This window comes from Cyprinus carpio, chromosome A17, assembly GCF_018340385.1.
Source record: "Cyprinus carpio isolate SPL01 chromosome A17, ASM1834038v1, whole genome shotgun sequence".
In the NCBI taxonomy this organism is placed as follows: domain Eukaryota; kingdom Metazoa; phylum Chordata; class Actinopteri; order Cypriniformes; family Cyprinidae; genus Cyprinus; species Cyprinus carpio.
Window position 1 is genome coordinate 5,158,107 of NC_056588.1, and position 27,847 is coordinate 5,185,953.

The window sequence follows — 27,847 nt, forward strand, 5'->3', positions numbered from 1 at the left end:
ATATTCTCTGAAAACAAATCTTATAACTTGAAGTAAATGCAAATTCAAGGATTAATTAATTAATTAGATTTTTTCACTGCACTGATAATAATTTTTTAGACTTTTTTAAAATATGGTGTAGGATTTATTTTTTGCTAGTAAATTTCACAAATAATTACAAATAAACTTTACATTTGGAAAGATTGAAATAGTATTTTCTTGTAAAACATAATCTTTGTTTTATTGACAACTTAAGCATATTTTACAATGTGGAAAACCAAAAAATATATATACAGACAATGAAAATCACATTATATTCAGCCTGAGTCTGTGAGATGTTTTTACATTTAGTGCAGGACTCGTGTTGATATACGTCTGTTATCTTTGAGGGTCTTTTGGAGGTCTTTCTGTGATCGTGGATTAAAGGTCACCGGCAGAAGCTTTTCATTTTTCTTTACATTCTTCACTAGACAACACGTTTGTTTTCACTGTCTCCAAAATCTGATTAAACTGAGAAGACCTTTGAGCTCTGAAAAGAGTCCTGTATAGAGGCCATAAGTCTGAGATCAAACGGAAACTGACATCACCTAAATGGGTTTAAGTTCACGACCTGTAACCAAAAAGTCAACCCTGCACGAGTGCCATGCCAGCCACAAACCAATACCGGCATCCAACACAAGATTTATCTCTAAGGCAGGCATCACTATTGGTTTCTAAACCACATTTTGTTGGTGCTGCAGATAAAAATGCAATTTTCACAATTACTGTTTCTCACACTTGTATTGCCAATGAATTAAACAACTATCAGTTTCCTCTATGCTTTAGAGGTCAAATTAGATCTATATGTACAGAGGAATACAACATTCAGTATCAGATTCACTTGAGAGGGATCTTCAGAGGGATGCTCATAATGAATTTAAACCACATGCACATTTAATTTTCCATTACTCGGAGTGTTACAACCAGAGGGGGTCTCTGAAAGGAGCCATCAGTTTCTGTCTCGCTGTAATCGTGCGCATCTGCAAAGCACGTTTAGAATGCAAATGATCTTTTAAACAAAGCCACAGATGCATTTAGTCCAAAATAAATCCTTAATTCAATCTATTTCCTATTTTCGGTGTGTTTAGAGAGGATATTCCAAAACTATCAATATTGGATGTAACGTGGATCAGGTTTGTGTGCAAGGGAAAGAAAACTGATCTCAGTGTGTTAAACAAATTAAAGATGCACTCCATGAGAAAACAAACCAAATTTGCTATCAACAAAACAAGATTTTGTGATGTTTATGCTTAAAACAAGAAGAAAACAATTTGCCAGTGGGCTAAGAAAAATAAACATAATTCAAGATACAGTATAGTGCAAAATCGGCCTAAAACTATTAAAAAAAAGTTCAAACACTGAAAAAAAAACTTCATTTTAAAAATGAAATTCTGAAGCAGAAAAACTGAAATAGTATTTTCCTGTCAAACATACTTATTTACAACTTTGAAAAATCCTTGGAAAAATCCTTTTTTTACAGTGTATATTTATATATTAAAAAAAATTGAAATACTGTTTTTCAGTAAATGGTTAGTGAGAGGTGCTTTGCCTTCAGAAAATGCTGAATATCAACTTCAGGAAGTCAAACTAAATATTATAAGAACTATAAAAAATAAAAGATAAAATAAAAACATTGTGAAATATTGTAAGAAATGAAAATAAAAAAATTAATAATAAATGAATGAATGGGTTTTAAATTTAGCCCTAAATGAATCTGTCATGGATATTTAGATATTTTTACCAGAAAACTAGACAAAAGTTCAAGGTAACTCTATCTTGTATGAACAATGTCCTTGAAACGTCCTCTATGAACAATGCAATTTATTTTTAAAAATTATAGATACAACAGATATTGCGCAAAAAAAAAAAAAAAAAACCTTAATTAAGTATGTTAGGAAACAATCCCACAGTAGATAATGTCAAGTCATGTTCTTGACATTTCACCTGAATGCTGAATGTTGGCTAAACATGAGACACAACCCACCCACTAACAACAGTTACACTTTCAGAAAAAAAAGGTACAAAAGCTGTCACTGGGACAGTCCCTTTGAAAAGATACACCTTTGTACCTTCTTTACCCCTAAAGGCTGTATCTTAGTACCCTTGAAAAGTACTATTTTTTTAAAGGTGAGATCAGTGTGAAATTTTTAGTATGTTTTTTTATGAGAGTTTAAAAGGCTACTAAGGGAGCAGCTAAAATGTGAACAAAGTTTGTCGGTCATCAATGTTTGCTGAAGAAAGTGTGAACAGTACTAAACACTGGAATATTCTTCTCGTGGTTTTACTGACAGTTTTCCGATTGGTTGTCTTTTAGTTGTTCTAAAAGTGTAGCATATAAAAGGTTTGCAAGCATACAACATGTTTGATGTCATTTCTATATATATATTAAACTGTCCTAGTCACTTATATAAAATCAAACAAATCCTATTGAATTTGCTTCCATCTAGGGGTCGTAAGTAACAACGACAGGATGTTTTGTTTTGTTTTTTCGTCATTTTATGCCAGTACACATTACTTTACTGTAAGTGTCTAATAATAGCAATTTCACTGATTAAAACACTGGACAAAAAGACATCTTTGGTTTTTATTATGGATAAATGTTCATGATTGGTGAGCATCTTGTTGATTATATTAATGTCAAAGATCAAGTCTTACTGTGTTTTTCCTTGCAGATACCAGAGACACTGTCAATTACAAGGAAGTCATGAAACAGTATCCTTTCAGTGTGTAATTTTGTCTTGTGATTCGAATCATAATTATCATGCATATTGACATCAGGCATGAAATGTTATTTAAACCTTCACTTTACAACAGATTAAAGCTTCTTCAAATAGCACTGTCATGGAAAACCTGAAATATCAGGGAATTGTAAGTTTATGATTTACTGTCCCGGACAAGTTACATACTGTACATTCAAATCTTAAAAATGCATGGAAATTTCCATAGCTAGTTTCTTTCTTTTGTTTTTGTTTTAAGCAATGCAGTTAAGCTCAGCTTTCATGTTATTTTAGATAGACATTACTTTTAGCCTATGATATATATATATATATATATATATATATATATATATATATATATATATATACATATATATATTAAATCCAGTGAATCACAAATGACTGAAAACTGGTTTAATTTAATTTCATGTGAGTGGACTGTCGTTGACTCTCACACAGATATGGTTTAGGTCCAAATGGAGGAATCTTGACCTCTCTCAATCTGTTTTCAACACGATTTGATCAGGTATTGCACTTGAAAAATCCAGTAGATGTCACTGTTTTACACTTTTACGTCAACTTACCATTTCTGTGTCTCCTCTGTTAGGTCATGAAGTTTATTGAGAAAAAGCAAAGTAACCACTAGTAAGTTTGTGTTCAGTAGATTTAGTGATATCCATATATTTTGCTCATCACTACAGTCTCATGAATGAAATATTCTTGTTTGCAGATATGTTTTAATTGACACTCCTGGGCAAATAGAGGTGTTCACATGGTCTGCATCTGGAACCATCATAACTGAAGCACTGGTATGTGACTGATACTCTTAGTCATGATTATTTTTACTGCAGATTTCTTAGATTTGCATTGCGTCATTCTTCTTTTCCCTGTGTGGTTATTTATGTGATGGACACATCACAAAGTGTAAATCCGGTCACCTTTATGTCCAACATTTGTCATGCTCTACGCCTGCAGGTCAGTGTCTGAGACTTGTTTTTTATTTCTTGTTTATGCATTATTTTGGAAATAAAAACTGCACAAAACATTTTCATGTCGTTTTCAAGTTCAGAGCACAGTACTTCTGCACTTCTTACATTCACACTGTATAAATAAGTGTTAACAGCAGCATGAAAGTCACGTCATGATTTCAGTAGATCTTTCCAAAATATCTTTTTTTTCTCTCTCCAATATTCTCTACAAGACCAAGCTACCTTTAATAGTCGTCATAAACAAGGTTATAATAGTAACAAAACTGTCATGCAAATTTTTAATGGTCAACAGCCAAAGCAGGATGACTGATATATACATTGAATGATACATACTGTACAAGCAAATTAGATGTATGCAATATTTATTAAATAAATAAAGTTATTTTAGTCATATTAATAAAAAAAATTTATAAATAAATATTAACAAATATATTTAATAGGCAAATTATGTTTATTGGTATTTATTATTCACATATTAAATATATTTAGGCAAGGCAAGGTAAGTTTATTTATGTAGCACATTTCATACACAATGGTAATTCAAAGTGCTTTACATAAAAGAAAGTAAAATAATCATGAAGAAAAATTATTTTTTTTTAAAAAACAAGCAATTTTAAAACTTTGAAAATGATTTTAAAATTGACTTATTTAAAATTAATTTAAAACAGTTAAAATAGAAAATGATTTTACATAAAATACAGTGAATACGTAAGATACAGTGCAATCAGTTCGGACATCACACAGTGCTCATTCAATAAATGCACAGCTAAACAGATGAGTTTTGAGTCTAGATTTAAATGTGACTAATGTTTTAGCACATCTGATCTCTTCTGGAAGCTGATTTAGTATACTATTTATATTATTATTGAATTTATGTGAATACAGTTTCTGTTCAAAAGATCAAACTGCAGATATTATTCTAATATCCTTTAATAAGGCCTTTGGTGGATAACACAGTCTCATCTTTGTTTTTAGTTTTAAATGGAATAAATCAGTGTAAGCCATTTGTTTCATCATGTTAAACTATTCAGCACAGCATGTTTTTTCTGTATCTTTATCAGACTGACATCATTGATCACAGTTTTGCGGTGGAGTGGATGCAGGACTTTGAGGTGTTACAGGACGCTTTGAATCAGGAAATGTCCTACGTTAGTAAGCTGACCCACTCTATGAGTCTCATCCTAGATGAGTTCTACACCAACCTGAGGGTGAGTTTAGAGCTCTGGTGCAGTTAAACTGCATTGCTATATGTTCTAGATGGTTGATACATAGTTGCTGAAGAGCCCAGCTTTAAGTCTTCATGATCTAGATATGTAAATCTAATTGCTTAGAAAAAAATTTAGTACTTAGAGTTACATGTTTGTTCATGGCTAGCACCACGAATAAGCGTCTGAAATGTGTTGTTGGGCTCAGTTGTAATCAGTCTTGTGTGGCAGGTTGTTTTTTTCTCTGTCAAGTGCCTTTGCTGTAGCATTACAGACTTTTTTGTGTCCTGTAGGTTGTCAGAGTGTCTGCAGTCACAGGTTCTGGGCTTGATGAACTGTCTGTACAGGTTGCAGATGCTGCTAAAGACTATGAAACGTACGTATCCCAACACTGTGTAATAAGGAAATAACTTCGACTACAGAACCTCAGTGGCTTTAGGCTGTCTACCAGTGTTGTTATTGTTGACTACTGATCTTTTTTATGATCAAACAGCAACATTACAGACTAACTAAAGTTGAAAATGTGAAAAAGCATAATAGTCTTTAATCTATTTAAATAATTTTTATTAATTGAAATAAAGCTAAAAAAAAGTAACTAAAATATGTTTAATTTGAGTAAATAGGTAAAAATAGGTAGGTAAAAAAATGATAGGTAAAAATTGATAGCCTGAATGCACTGTAAGTTGCTTTGGATAAAAGCGTCTGCTAAATGCATAAATTTACTAAAATAGCACACTGAAAACACTCAGCTTGGACCAAGAAGCTGCACTTCAGAAAGAATAAAAATGAAAATAAAATTTATCTTGAATGGGCTGTTTTAAAATATTGAATTAATTTTAAATTAACTATGTTTTTTTAAAAAAAGAAAATTGGGATCTCCAGTACTTTGGATTTGATGTAATGTCAAAAGACACATTTTAATAGCACTTCTAGCTTAGTTTATTATAATGCTAATAGGAGCAGTTTTGTTTTAATTTGAATGATAGTGATGTATGTGTTGTTAAGGGCAATATACATATATGTTTAAATATAAATTCTGCAAACATTTGATGAGTTTTACTGTGTTGCAGAGAGTATCGTCCTGAATATGAACGTCTGCACAGAGAGTTGGTGAGTAATCATTGATGTGGGCTGATGAACTAGTCATAAATCATCTGGCCATTCCACAAATATCCTTCCATCACTTATTTAACTACAGGTTTGTTTGTTTTTGTTTTTTTTTTTTTTTTTTTTTTTTTGTTTTTTTGCCGGTTTTATCTATTTATTTATTTCATTTAAAAGGCAAATTAAAATTTTCCTTTTTCGTTCCATGAGAAAAGGTCAAGTCTGACTGTTATTAATGCGTTCATCTCATACTCAGGCTGAAGCTCAGAGTCAGAATCAAGAAGAGCAGTTGGAACGCCTTCGGAAGGACATGGGAGCAGTTCCCATGGAAACTGCAGTTCCTGGTACTGGTACATTCATTCAGAATGGTCACGTCTCTATTCATTCAAAAAAAAAAAAAAAAAAAAATTAAACAACTTTGAACTCTTCACATATAAAAAAAAAACTTACTGTCCCTAAAACTTTTGAACCTGAATTGCTTTTTTTAGAACAGATGTCTATCATTTTCTGCAATCAGCTGGTCTTCTAGCGTGTTCCTTCATTAGCATTGTCTCCAAAAATGATGCATGTGCCCTGTATACACTGGCTGATTATTTTGTTCTTCAGATGCCCTAGATCTTGGTGGGCCCAGTGACCTCATCTTTACCTGCGGCAACCCTGATAAAGCTGAGGAAGACATAGACAGCGATACCGATGATATCGATCACACAGGCGAGGATACTTCAAATAGCCCTTAAAGAACCATAATCACTATCACCATGTAACACTTGTGTTTATGATGTCACTTTTTCCCCAACAGTCATAGAAGAAAGTTAAGAGGTCGGTGCTTTCAAAAACTTTCTGAAGGAGAGAAGGGAAATAGTGCAAGTGCGCAACAGGAAGTCAAAGTGAGGGCAGGAAATTAGCATTATGTATACTGTTCCCCAACCCACTTGAGTTTGATGCCAGAACACTGACTTTTCCACTTTCAAGGGCATAAGTTGTTCATTTGGACAGTTTTTCATAAATCTGCGTGTATTCTACAGTTGTGGTCTTCAGCTAGTCTGCACTGAGATTTCAGAATTTTGTCTTTTGCATCATGCACGGGTTAAGAACTTCATTAGTTCAAAACCAAACGTCAACATGGAGTTGAATAACTTGGTTCTCCACTGAACAAGTATTCAAACAAATACCTTCTGAAAAATGTCAGAAAATACCTTGTTTTTCTTTTGAACAATATATTTATCTATGTTCTATAATCCTATTTGTCTGTTAATAGAAATGCTTTGTATTTCCTAACAACCTGGAACAGAAACCAAAATCTGCAGTTTATCCCCATGTACCTTTAAAGGTCACATTTCTATGATGGGAAATAATATATATATATACACACACAAGATCTGCCTTGCTGCAAACTTACTTTGTCTATTCATGTTCAATGTTTTATTTAAAGAAGCATTCAGCGTGTTCATATTGAATGGAGCAGAGTGTGTGTTTTTGTTGATGGATACTGTGGGTGTAGTGAGACTGTGGGGTACAGATTCACGCCTTCAGCCCCTCGGTTTCATGAATTTAGATTCTTGTTGACCTTCACATGTGTGAAATACCACTTAGCAAGACTTTGAATGCAGAGGAAACAACATTTATTTCCTGTTCTTTTGTTCACATTAATGACCATTTGATCATTTGCATGACGAAACTGCATTCAGCTATTGAATTAGTTAAGTGCTGCTTCGAGACTGGCTTATTATCTACAAATTAAAATAGGGGCAGAAAGTCTTAAATTCATAAAGTTGTGGCATTAAATGCTGCTTCCACTGCAAAAAATGCTTGCTCAGTATTTTTGGTACATTTACTTTGGTTAGGAGCCTAAATATTTAGACTTAAAGGGTTACTTCACCCCAAAGTGTCATTAATCACTTACCTCCATGTCGTTCCAAACCTGTAAAAGCTTCGTTCGTCTTTGGTGCACAATTTAAGATATTTTGGATGAAAACCGGTAGGCTTGTGACTGTCCCATAGACTGCCAAGTAAATAACACAGTCAAGGTCCAGGAAAGTATGAAAGTATACACAATTTATAATATCTTAAATTGTGTTCTGAAGACGAATGAAGCTTTTATGGGTTTGGAACAACATGGGGGTAAGTGATTGACAACATTTTCATTTTGGGGTGGAGCATTCCTTTAACCTTAAGCTGTTTATTTTAGTAAAATTAAAAAGTACTGGAGATCAGTTGGAAGCTGTATTTTCAAACTTACAAACAATTTATTCGTTAGTTTTTTTCCCCCTTGATCTAAAAATGGTCTTTAAGAGTTAAATTTCCTTTCATAAAACCTGCAGAAAACCTGCACACAGATAAGGATTTTTAGACTATGGTGATGTTACTATAGACTGCTTAAAAATTCTGCATCATTCTCAAAGGAATTGCATTAATTGAAAGGTCATGTTCTCATTGTTAAGAGCTATATAAATATAAGAGCTATATAAGCTATATATATATATATATATATATATATATATATATATATATATATATATATATATATATATATACTGTATAAGAGCTAACTTCAGTCTGTAAGTTTCTAGAATAGAGTAGTCGTGAACAGATGCGAGCATGCTTTCCCTGTGTGGGTGACTCATCACATTCTGAGGCATGTAGGTTGTGTGGCAAACCTAACCATGGCAGATGCCTTTGGATTTTCACAGCGCATGAGTCACTATGTGGTTGAGTTTACCAGCGCTCAATTTTAACACCCTTTTATATTACCACACACACACATATTAGCTGAACATAAAAGAGGAAAGGATGAGTTGAATGGAAGCGGGAAGTGTTAGGACGCCTACTATAATTGCATGTCTGGTAGGAAGAACATTGCCTGGTGAGATTCAAAAGTCAGTCATAACTGGTTTTTACCGGTCTCAGGTTGTTCTTCTGTTTTATAACTGTTAAAAGTCAAAGAGGTATTTTGTCATTGTTCATTCATAGACACCACTGCACTGCTTGGATGGCAGTAGTACTGTAAAATACAGTACCGTGCATGCACTTTATGGCCAACAAATGCTTTCCCAAAGTGGCAAGAACAGAATCAGATACTATTACATATTGAAACACATTGGAATGACATACTACAATATTATTTATGCATATAGTGCACAGTGTGCATTTTTACTGCTTGCTGTATACTGAGTGGTATACAAGGAATACTGATAAAATAGAGTGTGAAATTGTACATATGCAACGATTAAGATTTCAACACTAGAACATTATTGTCACTTGACCTAATGTTTTGCACATTTTTTTCCCAAGTGGTCTAGTTATCATCTCTGATACAAAAATGTTAATTAGCATTTTAAAATTGTTGTGCCAATGTGTCTTTGGTAGCATCATTTAATAAGAAGTATAAAAAATAAATTTTAGATATTGCAGCTGAGTTTTGGTTCATTTGTCAAATCGAAAGCATTGTATTGGTGCAGTGTATACTACACGGTTTGGGAAACAGACAAAATTCACTTGTGATGTTCATAGTGCAGAAATATCAAAATGCAGTTTTTTCACTTGACAAGATTGGTGGACTGGAGTCGTGTGGGTTACATGTGGATTTTTGTGATGTTTTTGTCAGCTGTTTGGACTCCCATTCTGACGGCACCCATTCACTGCAGAGGATCCATTTGTGAGCAAGTGATGTAATATTAAATTTCTCCAAATTTGTTCTGATCAGGAAACAAACTCATCTACATCTTGTATGATCTGAGGGTGAGTAAAATTTCAGTATATGTTTGTATTTAGGTGAAATATTACTTTAAAGTATGCCATTGTGGACCATATTAAGACCAAAAGATCACTACCAAGGGAAAAAAACAAGCATTTATTTATTAAATTTTAATTTGTATTTTTTTGTTTCAAAGCATGACTATGCTATATGGTACAGTATGCTTGATTGAAAATTCAGAAAAATCACATTTATTTACAAGATTAAAATGGATGCCATTTACTGAAATAACCATGCAGTGTCTCGTGAAGTCATGGCAACAATAGTAGCATACTACTGTTTGAAATGCAGGCAGCTTCACATATTAAGAAATAGTAGTTGCTATACAGTATACACCATGTCTTTATTTTTTTATGACTGTATGTGATGTCATCATCTTTTGTTCTCTGTTTATTGTAAGTAAACAGCATACAGATTGGTTTTGACCGTAAGGCCAGGCCAGAGAGATACTGACAGCCAGAGTAAAAAGCAATGAGTCATGCAGCACGCGACCATTAGAGTGATGTCATGTCCTGAGTTTAGAGCCTGCAGATATGCCCTGCTCTCACATCACACTATCCAGAGCACTTCGCACCTAGAATACAGAATCAGATCACGTAGAGCTTTGACTTATTCGTTTAAATACTAAATGCTTTACAGCTATAAGTGATGCCTAATGGTTCGTAACATTTGGACAAGTTCCAATGACTCAAAAACAAATTGTAGATAAATCTCAAACATAAATCGACTTGATATTTATTAAACAACACTTGTCCTAAGAATGTAGTTCAGCGACAAATTTACATTATAATGTTGACCTTGATGTTTGCCACTGTGGACAGTTTTGAGACCAAAATACAACTTCACTGTTAGGAAATAGACAAGCATTTGTGCAGTTTTGACTCAAAACAAAGCATGACTATGAATTATTCACTGTTTTGCTCTGTATTATTCAAGAGGGGTGTGCCAGAATGAGCTCATCGCAATATGTTCTAATATAATTCAACTAGAACACCATAATATTCCTCTTAAGCAAAGTGTGCCCATCAGTCATTCTGCCACAAAGTATCACAAGCAATTAGACTGACGTCAGAATATTGAACTGCAGCTGTGCTCTTCTGTGTATTTTGTATCAAGTACAGTATGTAATGAGATTGAAAAATGAAAAGGCTTAATATAGCAGAAAATAATTTGAAATAATTATCAGTATTGTTTGTTTTATATAATAAGTGCTGTTTGATAAACTTAGCATCCCTATTCCTGCAATCCTATATATATTTATTTATTTGTTCCCAGTCAGATATGGTAAAAAATTACAGGCTTGTTAAAAAATGCTTGTAAATCACTTGTTATGCTATATTATCACCAAATCTTGGATTCGTTATTTTTTGTCAACTTGTTTTTGGAACTTTCTTTTTTGGAACTGAGTGATCATAGGCGTCATTTATCTCTATTTTTAAGCAAATTTTGTATTTTTTATATATATGATACAAAAAATATCAACATTTCTTATACCCAGTTCTGAGTTGCATTTAGTCCAATGCGATAACATTAACATTAACTAGCATTTTCTGGAAAGAGAAAATCATCTCTAAAACTCAACACAAGGGATATATATAATATAATAGCAAATTTTAATTTGCACAATTTAGGAACAGTCCTGTTCACCCTATCAACTAACATCATGATAAGATTGAGATATTTAAATAAGAACATATTTATGCTTAGCAAAAAAATCAAAAATGGTATGGTTTGTTTGTATGCATGATTAGCTTCATCATCGTCATCATCATCACTGCCTGTCAGGTCAGATGTCAACTGGAAACTGCATCACTTTGACTAGAGAATCCAGCGCACGCTCCTGATTGGATGAAAATGACATCATAGCAGGGTTACCAGTGATGATCAGGCTTTCCTTGAAGGCACATTGTTTTCCTTCACTACGTTCCCCACCCTTGTCTTTTCAGTCCCTCGTTATCAATCAGCAAAGGATTTTGGTGCACCTTTTGTGAACAATTCCCAGTATACATTCTTTTTTGTCCTTCATGTCTCTGTTAATCAGCTCCAGGACCTCATTTGCTGCATTCTTTGCTCTGTTGCCATGTGAAAAACCCTGTATGTGTGCACACGTCTCTCCACCTAACAGACAACTGGATGACATCATCGCTAGAGCACTGCCGTCTCCCCTCCCCCTGCGGCCCCCTTCAGTGATCACATCCAGCATATACGCAACTCAATGCTCACATCCAGTTTATATGGGTGGGTGATCCTTCATGCACAAATGATGTGCCTATATATCATTTCATTGTATTATTAACTGCAAAAAAAAAAAAAAAAAATTATGCAATCTTTTGTTTTGCATTTACCCATGTGCATTGAGTTCCTTTGTTCTGTTCACTAAAGAAAGACATTACATCTTGGTTGGAGATATATGGCAGGTAATTTAGTTTCGTTTGGTGGGTTAAGTGCCTGACATCAGTGTTCTTGTTGCTACTGGGAAATAAAGTAGGTACAGTGTGTTCCGTCATATTCAGCATCCATATCAGACCGCTGGGGATATTTCCACCTCACCTGAGAGACTTCAAAACTGCAAACAGGTTCATATTAGCGCCTTATATGGATGCTGAAATCATCAAAGAGTACCCTGCACATTACTGGCCACATTCATACAGCAACAGAATATTGCTGTCAGTCCTGCATTTTAATCATTAAAGAGATTAAAATTTTATCATCATTCACTCACTCTCATGTTGTTCCAAACCTGCATGATTTTCTTTCTCTGTTGAACAAAAAAAAGAAGACATTTTGAACATTTATGCAGGCCATATTCGAGCCTCTATGGTAAACTACTGTGTGAACAAGAGGTTCTCTATCCCAAACACTGAAAGTGTGAATTTATTACAATTTTGGTTGTAAAATCAGGTTTTTCTACATAAAAGGAATGCAAGGTTTTACGAGCTGTATTTCAAATTGGAAAAACACCAGTAATTAATTTGACACAGGACCAGAGCAACAGATGGGCCATTGACAGACTGTTCAAACAGGCCCAGTCTTCCCAAATCCAGACGAGCATGCTGGCAAGGTTGCTGTGTCATAGTCATCAACAAGACTCGAGCCATGAGTGAGTGAGAAGATGACACATAAATCCCTGTCCTCCTCCGTTTTTAGACATGACATTTTCAAACAGCTCCCAAAACCAGACAGAGCTGGTTTAGCACACGATGCTGCGCATAATTCTAAACTGAAATGAACTAACAAAAAAAAAAGTAATGCATGGATTCCAAGTCTTTATTTGCTAAAAAATGACATGTAAGAAAGCAAATTAAAGTAATCTCAGTGCTAATTTTGATAGCTCCCAAAGCCAGGTTTCCATAAAAAATATTAAACCAAAAAAAAAAAAAAAAAAAAATTCTATACTTATATTACTCAATTTTTTTTGCCATATTTAAAAATGAAGAAGAAATACTGTTTCTTCTGCATAAAGCTGCAGAATCTATGCCTTTTCTTTCTCTGAAAACAGCTTTCAACAAAGAGTTAACCACCCCCTATCTGCACTCCCAGCCATTCCAGCCCATCAGGAGCCTGCATCCCTCTCGACCAATCACAACGCTTGGAGGTGATGTCATGCTTTATCTAGCAGAGGTGGTGCTGATGCTGCCAGGTTGAGCATCCAAACAGCAGCAGACTGTTGGACTGAACGTGAGGGAAAGACTCTGACAGAAGATCACAGCACTCTGTTGGTGAGTTAAGGTAATATTATATATCATAATCTGTTATTTACTGTATTATTCTTTTGCAGGAAAAAAGGAGACTGCTGATCTGTTGGACTAAAGTTTTATTCACTATAGCAAGTTCCATTAATTCTGTTTTTGTTCTGGTTTTAATAGCGCAGAAATCTAGTTTGGCATTCCTTAGATTATGTTGCATTGCAGATTTGCATGCTTGCAAGAATTAGAGCATACAGTCGAGGTTGTTAGACTTATATATATGCATAAATGCATATATAAGAATGATTTTATTGGGATTTGCAACTGTTAAGAGTCTTAGTAGCATATCAGAATCAATTTAGAAATTAAAATTGTGGTCACATGATATTGTGCTTGAAATTACGTTAGTCTAAAGAACAGATGTGCACTGCATAGTGCAGAGTACATTGTATAGTCGTGCAAGGTGAAAAATAGCTAGGTCCTGCAGTGAACGTGCTAGTCTGCACTGTGGGTGGTACTGAGAGGTGAGATTGAGTATGTTAGTGTGCAAAAGGCCATGGCCCCTTCATAGAGCGACACTTCCTTTGCTTTCAGACCAACAAGCGTTTATTCCGATCAGAAGGCAGTGGGAGGTTGAGAAAATGACTTGCTTTGCAAGAGCTGTACACAATTGCATGTGAAATTTTTATTTGTTTAAGGTAGACAACAGTGCTGTTGAGTTGTGTTCCAAAGCATGTATTATTTATTATATAAGCTGTGTTGCTGGCATCAATAAAACAGGAGGATTTTTTTACTTTGTGTGCATGCAGTGGGACAAGAAATATGATGCACATTGTCCTATAATGGCCTACAGAATCAACATTTGTGCCCTTTATGCTATCAGTTGACCCCTAAAAGTGTTGAAATGTTTTATGAAATAAACCTATGCATTGAATGTGTCAAAACGTTTCAAAGGTGTTAGCGGGTGCAGCGATCGTGAGTGTGGGAAATGAGGGGGCACAGCGAGGGCAGAGGCAGGATGAATGAGAGAGACTAACAGAGAAGGCGCGTAGGCTGAGAGATGATCATAAATCCTGAGCAAACCAGATTCATGTTCTCTTTTGCAAACAATTGCCATCAAGTATATTACCATTGAATTTATTTGTTTCTTGCTTTGTTTTGTGGATTAAAATAGATTTTATATAGTATGCATACTATTATGTGCTTAGATGTAGCTGTGTGATTCTCTTACACTGCAAACAAATCATTTACTTCAGTATTTGTTTTGTTGTTGTTGTCTTTTTGAAAAAAAAAAAAAGAATAATAAATAAATATATCTAACCAGTATCTAAAAATACGTAAAGGATTAAGTCTTCTGAGAATATATATTAATTTAAAATAATGTATATATCTTTATTTCATTATTATTATTTATCCTTTTTTTAATTATGCTTATAACAAAAACTTGATGCAAACTGATTAATCTGATGGAATTTTGCCTCTCAGTTTCAAAGAGTTTTTTTTTTTTTTTTTTTTAGAAAGACCATACTGATTATAAAAATGATATTTTTGCAGTATGAACGTTTGATTTGGGTTTGTTATTTTATAATCTTTGCTTGTGGGACCTTTATCTGAGGACAAAGACATATCCAGAGGAATCGATTGACTGTGGTTTCTGATTACATCATCGTTTCTCTCTCCTGCAGGATCAGCTCAGTTTGAAACGCCTCAGAGGACTCAGAAAAAGGAAAGATGACTCTTGCAGGTACGTGTACATTCACCTGCTTGTTGACATGTGAACTTGGGAGTGTTTAATGGAGCTGAAGGAATGATGTGTGAGCACATGGCATCAGTGATGACCTTACCTCAAAATAACTCTGTCTCTCTCTTGCAGCATACAGAGAGAAGATGAAGGAGCTCCCTCTAGTGTCTCTCTTCTGCTCCTGCATCCTACCAGAGCCTCGGGAAAAGCCCACCAAGAAAACACAAGGTACCTTAAAGGCACCTTTAAAGGTTTCAAATCTAAGATCTAAAATCTACATGAATAAATATCAATCAAATCAGTCATTGTTGATCTTCTGTTTTAGATGTTGTGGACCTCAACCTGGGCATTATTAAAGACATGGAGGTGATTGAGCTAAACAAGAGGTCATCGGGCCAGGCCTTTGAGGTCATCCTCAGACCTCCATCTTTTGACGGTCAGAGGGAATTCCACCCCACTTTCCCACCTCGCAGTGACCCCTCGCTGGAGGAGATCCAGAAGAAACTGGATGCAGCTGAGGAGAGAAGAAAAGTGAGAAACAGTGATGATTTTTTCTCTAAATATCAATTAGTCAGTTGATGTCAGTAATCAGACATGTCTAATTGTTATTGCTTTTACTTGCATATCTATAACTGAGATATAGTTTGGCTTGCTAATTTAAACTTAAATAAATGCAAGTCAACTTCAGATAGATGTTTAAAAGCTGATATGCTCAGTGTTTTTTTTATTATTATTATAAATTATAAATATTATATTGTAAATAATATAGTATTATTTATATGCTATTATGGTGTAATAATATTTTGCATTAGCTTTATTTTTTTATAATTGCAGTATTCATTTGAATTTTATTTTAAATTTGAGTCATTTTTGTGTTTTTGTAATATATATATATATATATATATATATATATATATATATATATATATTATATATATATATACTGTACATTTATTTTTTCCAAATACTAATAATGATTTATATATATATATATATATATATATATATATATATATATATATATATATATATAGATATATATATATATATATAGTGTTTAAGTAAATATGCTTCTATTTGAGTCTCATATTGAGTTACTGAATCTTATGCTTTTTCTCCTCAGTGTCAGGAAGCTGAACTTCTAAAGCACTTGGCTGAAAAAAGAGAACATGAACGAGAGGTGGCCCAGAAAGCCATAGAGGAACACAACAACTTCATCAAGATGGCCAAAGAAAAGCTGGAGCAAAGAATGGAGATTAACAAAGAGAACAGGGAGGCCCACATCGCTGCCATGCTGGAACGTCTTCAGGAGAAGGTACGGTGCAACTTTACATCCTAACCCAGTTCCATTTTATTACTACTGCACCACTAATGGCACCAAAGGGAACTGCAATCTGCTCAGCTGATGACATAAATTTAGGGTGAGATCATCTGAATGTAACTTTTTTGGAAATATGCATCAGTTTTGCGATTCCATTTGGTGCCACTAGGTAGACTTTTTAAGGACACTTTAAAATTGAGATTGAGCTATTATTTAATAGTTCTTTTTGTCTTGTGTTTTTCCAGGACAAGCATGCTGAGGAGGTGAGGAAAAACAAGGAACAGATGGAACTGGATTGGCAGTAGAATGACATGAATCAAAAGCATTTTCAAGAAAAAACAACAAAATAAGGCCTAGCGGGTCCTAATCACGCTAAGAAAGCCTGTGTTTTGGAATTGGCAAAGATTCAAAGGCCTCTCATATGATATTTGCAGCTAAAGAAACAATATTCTTGTGTCTGCTGCCACGCAAAATGCCGTGTATCATGGATGTGGAATTGGGAATTAATTAGAAAATGCGAAAGAGTTAGTCAAAGTGTGTCATCTCTTTAGTCTTTAGTATATAATAGCTTTGCATGTACTGATGAGATAAAGATAATGAACGACAAGGCAGATGAAAACTACCAAGATGTGTATTTGTGTTGTACTGCTGTGAATTAGCTGTTTGTAACATTGTTTATGCATTCAAAGAGGTGATGTGTACTTAGTACTGTAGTTTGGCTTTGTATTTTTGTGTCTTAGTGTTGGTTTCCTGTAGTAGAGGAATCATTAGTAGAATATTTGTTAGTTACCTGACAAATAGTGTATTAAATGTGGCTGAAATCAACAGTTTTAATGCTTGCATGCCATGAGACACTTGATAAAACTTGTGAAAAGCCATTTGGTGTGTGACCGTGTGGTTTTTGTCCTGTTATTAATTGCTATATCTCTGAACTTTATGTTCCAGGTGCCTTGAGATCTTCTCACAACACATGCTGATCATATGGGAGACCATTCACCAAAGGACTGACTATCACGCTGAGCTTTTTAGCTTGGATCATAAGAGATTATGACTCTGAAACCAGATTATGATATCACTATATCATTGTAAGGTACGATGGCCATGTTGTCAGATGAACGGAACTGGCTGGCCAGCAAAGATTGTGATGGAATCTTTACTACCTTAATCTGAGAAACGCAGAGATTTGTTTGTCTCTGCGATGAGCTTGTATGCCAATAGTGCCAAAAATGAGTGAATGTTAGTGGTAACTTTTTTTGTGTTTATGAGTATCTGGATGACGTTTGGACGGTTTCATGTACTTTAAAGCCCATATGGATGCAGTCAGTTTGTCTTCTGTCCTGTCTTTAAGGCTCTATTTTTGGTAAACTGCTTACGCTTTTGCCGCTGTACATATGTTCACTTGCCTCATGATCAGCTGGTGTCTGATTTGGCTATATTCTGTACAGAAATTGTGATATATTTTAGAGGCAGAGGTAATTAAAGGACTTCTGGTATAGTTTTGTCCTTGTGACTTCCTCATTATGGATTTTGAGTTGTTTAAAAAAAAAGGCCATCAGAACAATATTTGTAATTTTTTTCTTGTTTATTGTGGCAGTCATATCCTTAAAAACACATTTGGATCAATAAATAAAAAAGTTACTACAAAATATTTGAATAAAAATCTTAAAAAAAAAAAAATCCAGTGAAAATAAATAACACATTTGAAACCACATGTATAATGACGTTAATAAATTAGATTATTATGGATCAAGTCGGATGAAAGTTTTAACTCATTATTCAAATATCAGCCAGTATGACGATGATGGATCCAATTCTTCTATTGGCAAAAAAATAAAATAAAACAAAAACAAATATATAATCATAAAATATCATGAAAATAAATAAATATCCCACATTTTGTGAACATGTACATGATACCATAAATAAATTATAAAGTCATAAGTCTTAAGCCTTATGTTCTGGATTTTGTAATACCGTAACACTAATGATCCAACATATAGCTCCCACATTTTAAACATGTTGTACATATGGACGAACGCAGGTGCATCCCACTGCGATGGTTTTGTACTCGAGTCTCAAGGAATAGTTGTGCTTTTCTCCTCGAATTTTCCTCAAGACCATGATTTGGGTGTAAATAGGTTTGGACTGGTAATCCTGGTCCTCGGTGCCATCTATAAGACATCCAGTCAGTGAACACTTCGCCACTGCGATGTTAGAAGGGTACAGGCTCTCATCCTGCATAAACCTATGAAGCAAAATTAATCATGTGGAGTTTTAGGTTTGTGTGTTACAACAGTCACATTCTAATTATAAAGACAACAAAGAAGCGCATGTGAATATGATACAGAAATGACGGTTCATGATCATAACTCTTACAATAAAAGTTCCAAATAGGGGGTTTTGCAGTGATGTCATAGAAGAACCATTTCGGGTTTAGCAACTATAAGAAAGAAAGGAAAGCGTCTATAAGGTCTTACGTGTAGGTCCATGGAGAGATGGAGTCGTTGTTTATTGGAAGGTTCGGGTTGGCCGGGGATTTGAACTCAGGATCCAAGATCAACCGGTATGATGATGATGATGATGGATCCAATTCTTCTGATGACCTGTGGTTTCCTTTCTTCAGAAGATGTTTTGAAGATGCTCCCTCAGCTCCAAATGATATTAAAACAAGCCCCATCACACAAGCCACCTGTGAAACACAGACACGTCATTTCAGATTCAATTGTATTAGCATTGCGACTTCGGCAGCTAAAATCCTTAGGAGATAGTTAGCAGGCCGACTTCGAACATTTCAGCATTACTCACCATGAGGAACTGGATGTTTATCGCTGTTGACATAGTTGCATTCATTTGACCTGTTTTTTTTTCTTCTGATGTCTTCTGTCAGTCTTAAGTCTTGCTGCTCTACATCTGCAGTGGTAAGTGCAGTTTATATAGAGAGGCCTGTTCGTGCATTCGCACTTCCTGTGATGAATTCTCCCTATTGATGGTATTTTATGTTGTCATATTCAGTGTGTCAGCAAAAATCACTTGAGTGTATTGTCAATGCAATCAAATATCACACTATGCTATTTCCTTTCGGCAATATGTGGCTGACAAATTTGTTTTAAACAATGCATTTAAGCGATATGATGCACTTATACTGTGTTTACTGTGTATACAATGTTTACTTTCATTCTATAAGATATAAATGTTTCTTCTGCAGATTTTCAGAAGACGTCGCTTCACTGTCATCATTTTTTATCCCACAATTCTGATTTTATATTTTGTAATTCTGAAAAAAAAGTCAGAATTGTCAGATGTACAGTAAACTTAAAATTCTGATAAAAAGTCAGAGTTATGATAATTAGCATTTTTTTATTGATTGATTGATTGATTGATTGTCCCATGGGTGAATCGGCCTTCCACACTTGTTTTTTTTTTTTTTTTTTTTTTGGCTATTAAATTTAACCAACTGGACCCAAAGTGATTTTTAGTGGATGTATGAAGTCATTGATGTCGGAACACATTCCACTAACGTTTTACAACCAAAAAGAGTCCAAATACTTTTTGAATTTATTTTTAACTGTTTCTTTTAGTAAAATTTTTAGTAAGTATTTTTATTTCACATAAATGCCATTTGGTTCAATAGTTTGTTATCTAATGCAAAGAAGTTCATACATTTAGTGTTTTTGAAGTGTCTAAATACATTTTGTGCCCACATATTATTGTGTTTATTTCACTTTAGCATAGCAACCATTATATCCTAACATAACCTACTTTCACTGACAGCCGTCCCATATGCACTCAGATCAGAAGGAATATATTAGTATGATGAATTAAGTTCTTGCTGGTTGTGATTCTGTCCACTGTACGTCAGCTCCAAAGTTGCCTTCTGTTAATGCCAGCAACCTCGATTGACATAGTTTGCAAAAAGTCATATCGACATGGAGACTTCCGCCCCAGTGTCTGTGATGGCTTGCATCTTAGCGATGCACAGTTTCCCACCGGTGCTGGTTTACGATTGCGTCAGTGGCAGAGCAGTTGCGGTCTTACCCTCTCCTACTCTGAAATTTCTAAGGATTGTGGGGGAAAAAGGGGTGCATTTTGCATGACTCAGAATTGAGGGTGATGCACATGCAAATGACAGTAATACAATAAAAAAAAAATGCATGCATTTCAAAAGTGTTCTTGTTGTGAAGATCAATAAAGGATTTTCTTTGTTGTGAATCTATAAGCAATATAATCTTTGTTTTATGATTTAGAAATACTTAAAGGGACAGTTCACCCAGATATGATTGTATGATATGTTGTTTCAAAACTGTTTTACTTTATTTCAAAAGAACATATTTTGAAGACAATTGGGATCTGAACAATATTGGACCCCGTCGACATTCCTTGTATAAACAAAAAATAGGCTATGTTCCACAAAAGAAAAAAAAAACATACAGGTTTGAATCAACATTACAGAATTTTAATTTTTGGATGAAATATGCCTTTTAAAAATACTATGATTCATTATTTTAGACCATTAAACCCTGAATGTTCCCAAAACCTGTTTAAAATGTGACACAGGCCTCTGACCTACTTTTTGGAGTTTCAAAGAAGGTCCTGAAATCTTAGATCTCCTCATGAAAAGGATTTTAGTTACTCATGTCCAGGAACAGGGGCTTTTGTAGCTACCCACATAAGACCACACACTTGGAGAATCTTTAAAAGAACTGAAATCTCAAACCTAAATTTCCTAAATGGCAAAAATGACGTAAATTAATGACTCAATTTCATCACTTGTGAGATTATTTCCAAATCCTACTCTGGATTTTTACTACTGAAGGCATATTATAGAACAGAATAGCACTTTATTGTAATTGTTTGGGAACAACGAAATACAGTTTAGCAGCTCTTCAGATTAGCAGGTAACAAACAGTATGACAGTGTTTATAAACAAGAAAAGTAGACATTATAAAAAAAACAGCAACATTCGAGACAAAGGCATAAATACAAAAATATAAATATAAGAAAATAATTACACTGAGGTAGTACAGTGAGGTAATAGTAATAGTGTAAGTATGGTAATCTAATGGGGGAAGGATTATTGCACTTGTTAGGGTACTGCTATTATTTATGATGGATATTTCATTTAACATTGCGAACTGATTAATCCCAAACTTGGGAGAACCTTAAAGTTTCATATTTCTTTGAATTAGGCAATGATGAAGTTCAGCTAAAATGCATAAGCAGCTCTAAGGCTTTTTCCCCCCAAGCAATTGGTAATATTCTTATTTCATCACACTAGTCATGCTAATTTTTTTTCTTCTGGCCACTCATTAAGTGGAATCCTATTAATTTATTTTATTGTGGTGAAATTACACAATACAGGGCTGACTGATATGTCACAAAAGATCTTTGCTATATTTTCCTTTCATCAAAAGCAGAATGGTAAAATGGGGTCAGTGATTCGCTGAGTAGCTTCCGCTCGCTGTGTAAATGGTTTGTCATCAGTCAATTTGAAAGCAAGTGAAAAAAAACCTACACAGAGAGGGTTCCCGCATTGGGAGCCGCCACATCAAAGAAAGGCATAACGGTGACATAACACTGAGTTAACACAGGGCAAGCATGAAAAAACTGCCCATTAATAGACGTCACTTTACAAAACGTGGTTTCATAATTTTTGAATGGCTGCTTTTCCAAAATGAACCATTTTTATATATATTCTTTAAAAGTTGTTTTTAAAGGGATACTCCACCCCAAAACATTAATCACTTACCCCCATGTCGTTCCAAACCCTTTAAAGCTTCGTTCGTCTTCAGAACACAATTTAAGACATTTTGGATGAAAACCGGGAGGACTGTGACTGTTCCATAGACTGCCAAGTAAATAACAGTGTCAAGAGCCATAAAAGGTATGAAAGTCGTCATCAGAATACTCCATCTGCCATCAGACTTGCAGTCTGGGTTATATGAAGCGACGGGAACACTTTTTGTAAGCGTAGTAAACAAAAATAATGACTTTATTCAATAATTCCTTTGACAACAGTCTTCTCTGTCTCTCTCTGTATCACTGTATGCTCTTCTGTATCATCCGCGCCACAAGGATGCACTGTTTTCTTTCAAATCAAAGCTAAATACACGTAGAAACAGCGCATCCTTGTGGCACGGATGATACAGAAGAGCATACGCAGCATATGGTGATATGAAGAGACACAGATGAGACTGTTGACAATGGAATTGTTGAATAAAGTTGTTATTTTTGTTTTCTCCACTTACAAAAAGTGTTCCCGTCGCTTCATATAACCCAGATTGCACGTCTGATGGCAGATGGAGTATTCTGGTGACAAAATTCATACCTTTTCTGGACCTTGACTCTGGTATTTACTTGGCAGTCTATGGGACAGTCACAGGCCTCCTGGTTTTCATCAAAAATATCTTAAATTGTGTTCAGAAGACGAACGGAGCTTTTACAAGTTTGGAACGACATGGGGGTAAGTGATTAATGACAAAATTTTCATTTTGGGGTGGAGTATCCCTTTAAGACACGCTTTTCCAAATAAACGTACATTATAAATAATAAAATTATACATAATAAAAAACAATAAAAAAATAAACCAAAGTCAGAATACTGACCAAAAAAAGAGCTGCGTTTGCAACCGAATGTGAACGGTTATGTGGGTGGTGAAAATAGGCCGGTTTGCACTGTAGCTCTCAGATGCCACTGATCTCACCGCAGATAGACACTGTATCAATGAAAACAATCTATCAAGAGCACTTCTTACTTTGATGCTGGGATAAGATCTCACGCATCAGTATATACCAGCCACAACGTGTATATACGAATAAGCATGTTTTAACATTTTGCATTGACACTTTCGACATGGCGGAATTTCCCGAGAGACTCTTGAGATGGCAAAATAGCTTAATAAGAGTCAATCACTTTAGATAATCAACTTTTGTTATTGATATTTGGCATGTATTTTTTGTAAAGAGTGCATTGTTTTGTTTTTTCCATTGTTTTCGCTTATTCAAACAATTACAAATATTTGTTGATACTGGCATATTCATTCATGAATAGTTTTTGGCATTGTTTTGGTTCAGTACTGATCTGAATCAAATGTGAATAATGTAAAGACAGTGAGTAAAAGTAATGTTTTACAATCACGTAACCATAAATTTACAGCTTTATACAATTACATTCTGCTCTTTCCCATATAAAAACTTTCATTTGTGGAGATTACGAGCCCAGCTTCAACAATGTGCATGTGAGCTGATTATGCAATAGTTAAATATTCCAACCAGCGTAAATTCCCTGCTCCTGGTTCCCAGCTAACAAAAATATGCTCAAAGAACGTTTTGCTAAGATTCCTATGAAGTTATGAAAACGTTATTTCTGAATGTTCTCTGAGTTTTTTATATACTCTCAGAAATAAAGGTACAAAAGCTGTCACTGAGGCGGTACCTTTTCAAGAGGTACATATTTGTACCTTAAGGGTCCATTTTGGTACCTTAAAGGTACATATTAGTACTTAAAGTGTATATATCAGAAACCAATAGGTACAAAAGTGTACCTTTTGAAAAGTGACAGCTTTTGTACCTTTATTTCTGAGAGTGTATGTTTAAAAAACTTTTTTTCTTGGTTATGTGAATGTTAAAGACAACATTAAAAGGAACATTTAATTTTATTATATATGGGAATGTTTCTTTTGAATGTTCTATAAACCATCCTAGATGAACGTCCACCTAAAATATTTCAGAAAAATGTTCCATAAATGATGCATAAATAATGCTTTTGTGCTAACGTTTTGAGAACATTATTAAAGACCAGATTGAATGAACTTTGAATGAACTTTCTATTTATGTTAATGGAAGAACGTTTGTCCATAGCGTTGCCAGAACATTAAGCAAAGTTCTAAGAACATTTCCTGTTCACCTGTCTAGTTGGTGAAAGAATAGAAAAGCCGTGCAATAAAACTTTAAGGGATAGTTCAATCAAAAATGAAACTTCTGTCATCATTACTCACCCTCATATTGTTTCAAATCTGTTTGAATTTCTTTCTTTTAGAAATCTCTCAGTGTTTTTTTCATACAACAGATGTCAGTGGTAACCAAAACAGTTTGGTTCAAAATAGCTTATTTTTTAGTTCCACAAAAGAAAGTTATACAGGTTATAAACAACATGAGGGTTAGTAAATGATGGCAGAATTTTCATCTTTGGGTGAATTATCCCTTAAATAACAACCAGCAAAGTGTTTCTGGTGAAGTTGGTTCACCAAGGTGGTCTTCCTGACTTAGCTGTCTAGTGGGTGCAAACCAACCAACCATGGTAGAATACAAGCATCCAAAGTGTAATATATGCTGGGCTTTTGTGCTTTGTCAATAAGTTAGAAAGCTGGAAATGCATGTTCATTTTTAATAGGAAAATATATACATTCATTTATTGGGCACATTAGGATGACTGTAGCCTTCATCAGCACATGAAGACCAGTTGCTATTCATCCAATTATACCACACATTATACCATGACCAAGATGAATGAAAATACTCACAAATAAAAACGTTAATTATTCATTTAAGATTATCTTGCAAGATTGTCACTGTTAAAAAAAAAAAAAAGAAAAAAAAAATTAACAATTTGTAAAAAAAAAAATTAAGTTGTAAATAAAACAAACTATTGTACTTTTTTACAAGAAAATACTATTTCAGTCTTTCTACTTCATGCTTAATTTCCAGTATGTTACTGTATTCCGTCTGTTCAGTCTATTTCTTAGTAATTAGTTGTGACATTTACTAGCAGTTTCTTAGTGAAAATTTTTCAAAGCCTTTTTTTTTTCAACATATTAAACTGGCATGAAATCAATGCAAGGTGTGTTTAATAAAAGTTCCTAAATGATTCTCCATGCGTAAAACCTAATCAGACAAGACACAACCAAATAGAGTTTTCGAAATGTGTCTAAAAGATTGAACAGAATCCAAAATCTTGATAACTCACCCAAAAAGCCTGATTATTATGATTCATCATTTTTTTCCCAACCGAAATTCGGTCAAATGGATCTGCAACAATGCCAACATAGAATGATCTTTAATCCGTAGCTCAGATTACTGGCAATGAGAAGAAAAATGTAGGTCTTAACATAGCACCAATCACCTATCAATTGATCTGATGAAGAAATCCAGGTCAGAGGTAGGCCATATTATCTATGCAATCACACGATAAAGCATTGCATAAATAGATGAGGTGAACGAGAAACATTTTCACACTGCAAGAGAATAAGAAGAGGGCATTAAAGATGTTTCTGAGCTTCTTCAACGCTAAATACATGGTGAGAAGACCGAAACGTTCAAAGATATTTTGCAGTAGTTTAACTCTGTTAGGGATGCTAATAGGTATGCTAACACTATATTTGCTTGCTTCACTAAAGAGTAAAATCTTAATGTTGTACGTTGTGATAAAAACAGGCCTCCACTCAGAAATGGTTTGATTTTAGTGAAATATAATAAGCGATAATGATCTTTCTTTCAGGTTTTGCTGGGCTGTGCACTGGCGAACCTCACATTTGCAAAACAAGGGCAGAAAAGAATATGCGACACTAGTTTGATGATTTCCAGTGACTTAAATGGCTCTCCGGATACGGATGCGGAGGGAAATGGCAACATCCACAACCGCTCACTATCTGCATGGACCTGGATGTGAGTTGCAAAGACACAGAAACAAATGATACATTCGCCAATATCTGAAGTGAATCAAAAAATGAATCAAAAAGTTCTAAGATCTGGAGTTACAGAGGTAGAATGATGTTGATTTCTGCTTAGTGCTTACTGTCAATGAAAATAATAACACAAAGTTTGATGACGCAGCAGGAATCAGATTTATTGCTATGTTTGGGAGGTTAACATTAAGCTAGCTGTCATGTAAGCATTTTTAAGATACAGCAGGCCATGTGACGTCAGTGTGAAACATCAAGTAAGTTAGTTCTGTGGGTTTTGCCTCAGAGAAATAAGCTTCTTGTTTTCTTCACTTTCAGACCAAAGATTTCACCACACAGAATACCACAGGTCATCTTTGAAGCCCAGTGCAGTTCAGAATATTGCACATTTCCCAGTGGAATGGATACGAGGCTGAACTCTTTCCCTATTTATCAGGACATCCTGGTGCTGAAACAGGATACAGAGGACAGGAAGTGTTTCAGGGTGACTTTTGAGAGAGTAATAGTGGGCTGTACCTGTGTGTGGGCCAAAACCTCCTAAAATGACTTATATGTTAGAATGAACTTAGCTATTTGTTCCAAGGAAGCTGAGACCTTTAACTGATTTTGTTATTTTACAAACAAAATAGTCCCAGAATTAAATTTGTATTAAATATTTGCATTTATTAATTTAGTAGACATTTGTTATACTTATGTATTTAGTATTAATAAAATATTTAAACATGTTTTGATAGTTAACAAAAAATTTTATGAAGCATAACACTTATCTATCACTGATCTTTATTGTGCACTCTCCATAACCAAACCGATGTCTCGATGAAGTTATCTTCAGATTTATAGTTATCTCAAACTTTTTTTCCTAAAATGTTTAAATAGTAATTGATTTTGGTGAAAAAAAAACACAAAATAAAGACTTATATGTTCTAAGAAAATGTGTTCTAAGAATGTTCTCCTAATGTTTCCTTTAAGTTATAAATATGCTTCTGAACATTCTCTAAATGTTTTTTTTTTTTTTTTTTTTTTTTTTGGTTATGCAAACATTAAGGGAACATTTCATTTTTTTGGTTTTATTTATATTTTACATTTATGCATTTAGCAGACACTTTTATCCAAAGCGACTTAAAGTGCATTCAGGCTAACATTTTTTTTTTTTTTACCTAACGTGTTCCCTGGGAATTGAACCCACAACCTTTTGCACTGCTAACACAATGCCTCACCACTGAGCCACAAGAACACTAACATTACAGGAATGTTATTTTTGAATTTTCTCGGAACATTCTGAAACAAGTTTAATTTTTTTTTTTTTTTTCAGTTTTTTTTTTTTTTTTTAAAAAACATTAGATGAGCATCCAACTAAAACATTTCAGGAAAATAAATGTTCCATGAATGATGCATAAATGTTTTGGTGCTACATTTTGAGAAAATTGTTAAAGACCAAATAGGTTATTCTGAAAGGTTAACATTCTGAGAACATTCCCATGTTAGTTTGGCCTCTGCTGTACTATACTTCCGTCAAATATACTAATTGCAATTTATACACAGACTGTATGAATTTATGAATATGTGTACAACAGCTTGTCACTGGGAAATGAACTCAAGGGAGTGTTGTACCTTATCAACAGTGCATATTAGTATC

General features: G+C 34.3%; 3 protein-coding genes and 1 pseudogene across 5 annotated transcripts; 3 read left to right on the top strand and 1 right to left on the bottom strand.

The window, feature by feature from the left end:
* Positions 1 to 2,701: 2,701 nt before the first annotated feature.
* LOC109071251 lies at positions 2,702 to 7,310 on the top strand (annotated as a pseudogene).
* A 6,093-nt stretch (positions 7,311 to 13,403) lies between these two features.
* Positions 13,404 to 18,026, top strand: LOC109074829 (stathmin-4-like). Of its 3 annotated transcripts, XM_042773661.1 has the most exons (7): positions 13,426 to 13,506; positions 15,159 to 15,217; positions 15,347 to 15,442; positions 15,540 to 15,745; positions 16,338 to 16,529; positions 16,781 to 16,798; positions 17,481 to 18,026. In XM_042773661.1, exons 2-7 carry the CDS (start codon positions 15,205 to 15,207, stop codon positions 17,487 to 17,489), a joined length of 534 nt encoding a protein of 177 aa, XP_042629595.1. In that variant the 5' UTR covers positions 13,426 to 13,506; positions 15,159 to 15,204; the 3' UTR covers positions 17,490 to 18,026. The 3 variants fall into 3 exon arrangements, with proteins under 3 accessions (XP_042629594.1, XP_042629593.1, XP_042629595.1); XM_042773660.1 differs by lacking the exon at positions 17,481 to 18,026 and having other exon boundaries at positions 13,404 to 13,506; positions 16,781 to 17,413; XM_042773659.1 differs by lacking the exon at positions 17,481 to 18,026 and having other exon boundaries at positions 13,412 to 13,516; positions 16,781 to 17,413.
* On the bottom strand, positions 17,769 to 19,445 carry LOC109074791 (interleukin-17F). Its single transcript, XM_042773662.1, has 3 exons — positions 19,341 to 19,445; positions 19,013 to 19,224; positions 17,769 to 18,780 (listed from the first exon to the last, which is right to left on the bottom strand). Exons 1-3 carry the CDS (start codon positions 19,383 to 19,385, stop codon positions 18,546 to 18,548), a joined length of 492 nt encoding a protein of 163 aa, XP_042629596.1. The 5' UTR covers positions 19,386 to 19,445; the 3' UTR covers positions 17,769 to 18,545.
* Positions 19,446 to 25,794: 6,349 nt separating this feature from the next.
* Positions 25,795 to 26,840, top strand: LOC109074819 (interleukin-17F). The gene is made up of 3 exons (XM_019090841.2): positions 25,795 to 25,827; positions 26,028 to 26,194; positions 26,530 to 26,840. Exons 1-3 carry the CDS (start codon positions 25,795 to 25,797, stop codon positions 26,750 to 26,752), a joined length of 423 nt encoding a protein of 140 aa, XP_018946386.1. The 3' UTR covers positions 26,753 to 26,840.
* Positions 26,841 to 27,847: the final 1,007 nt, after the last annotated feature.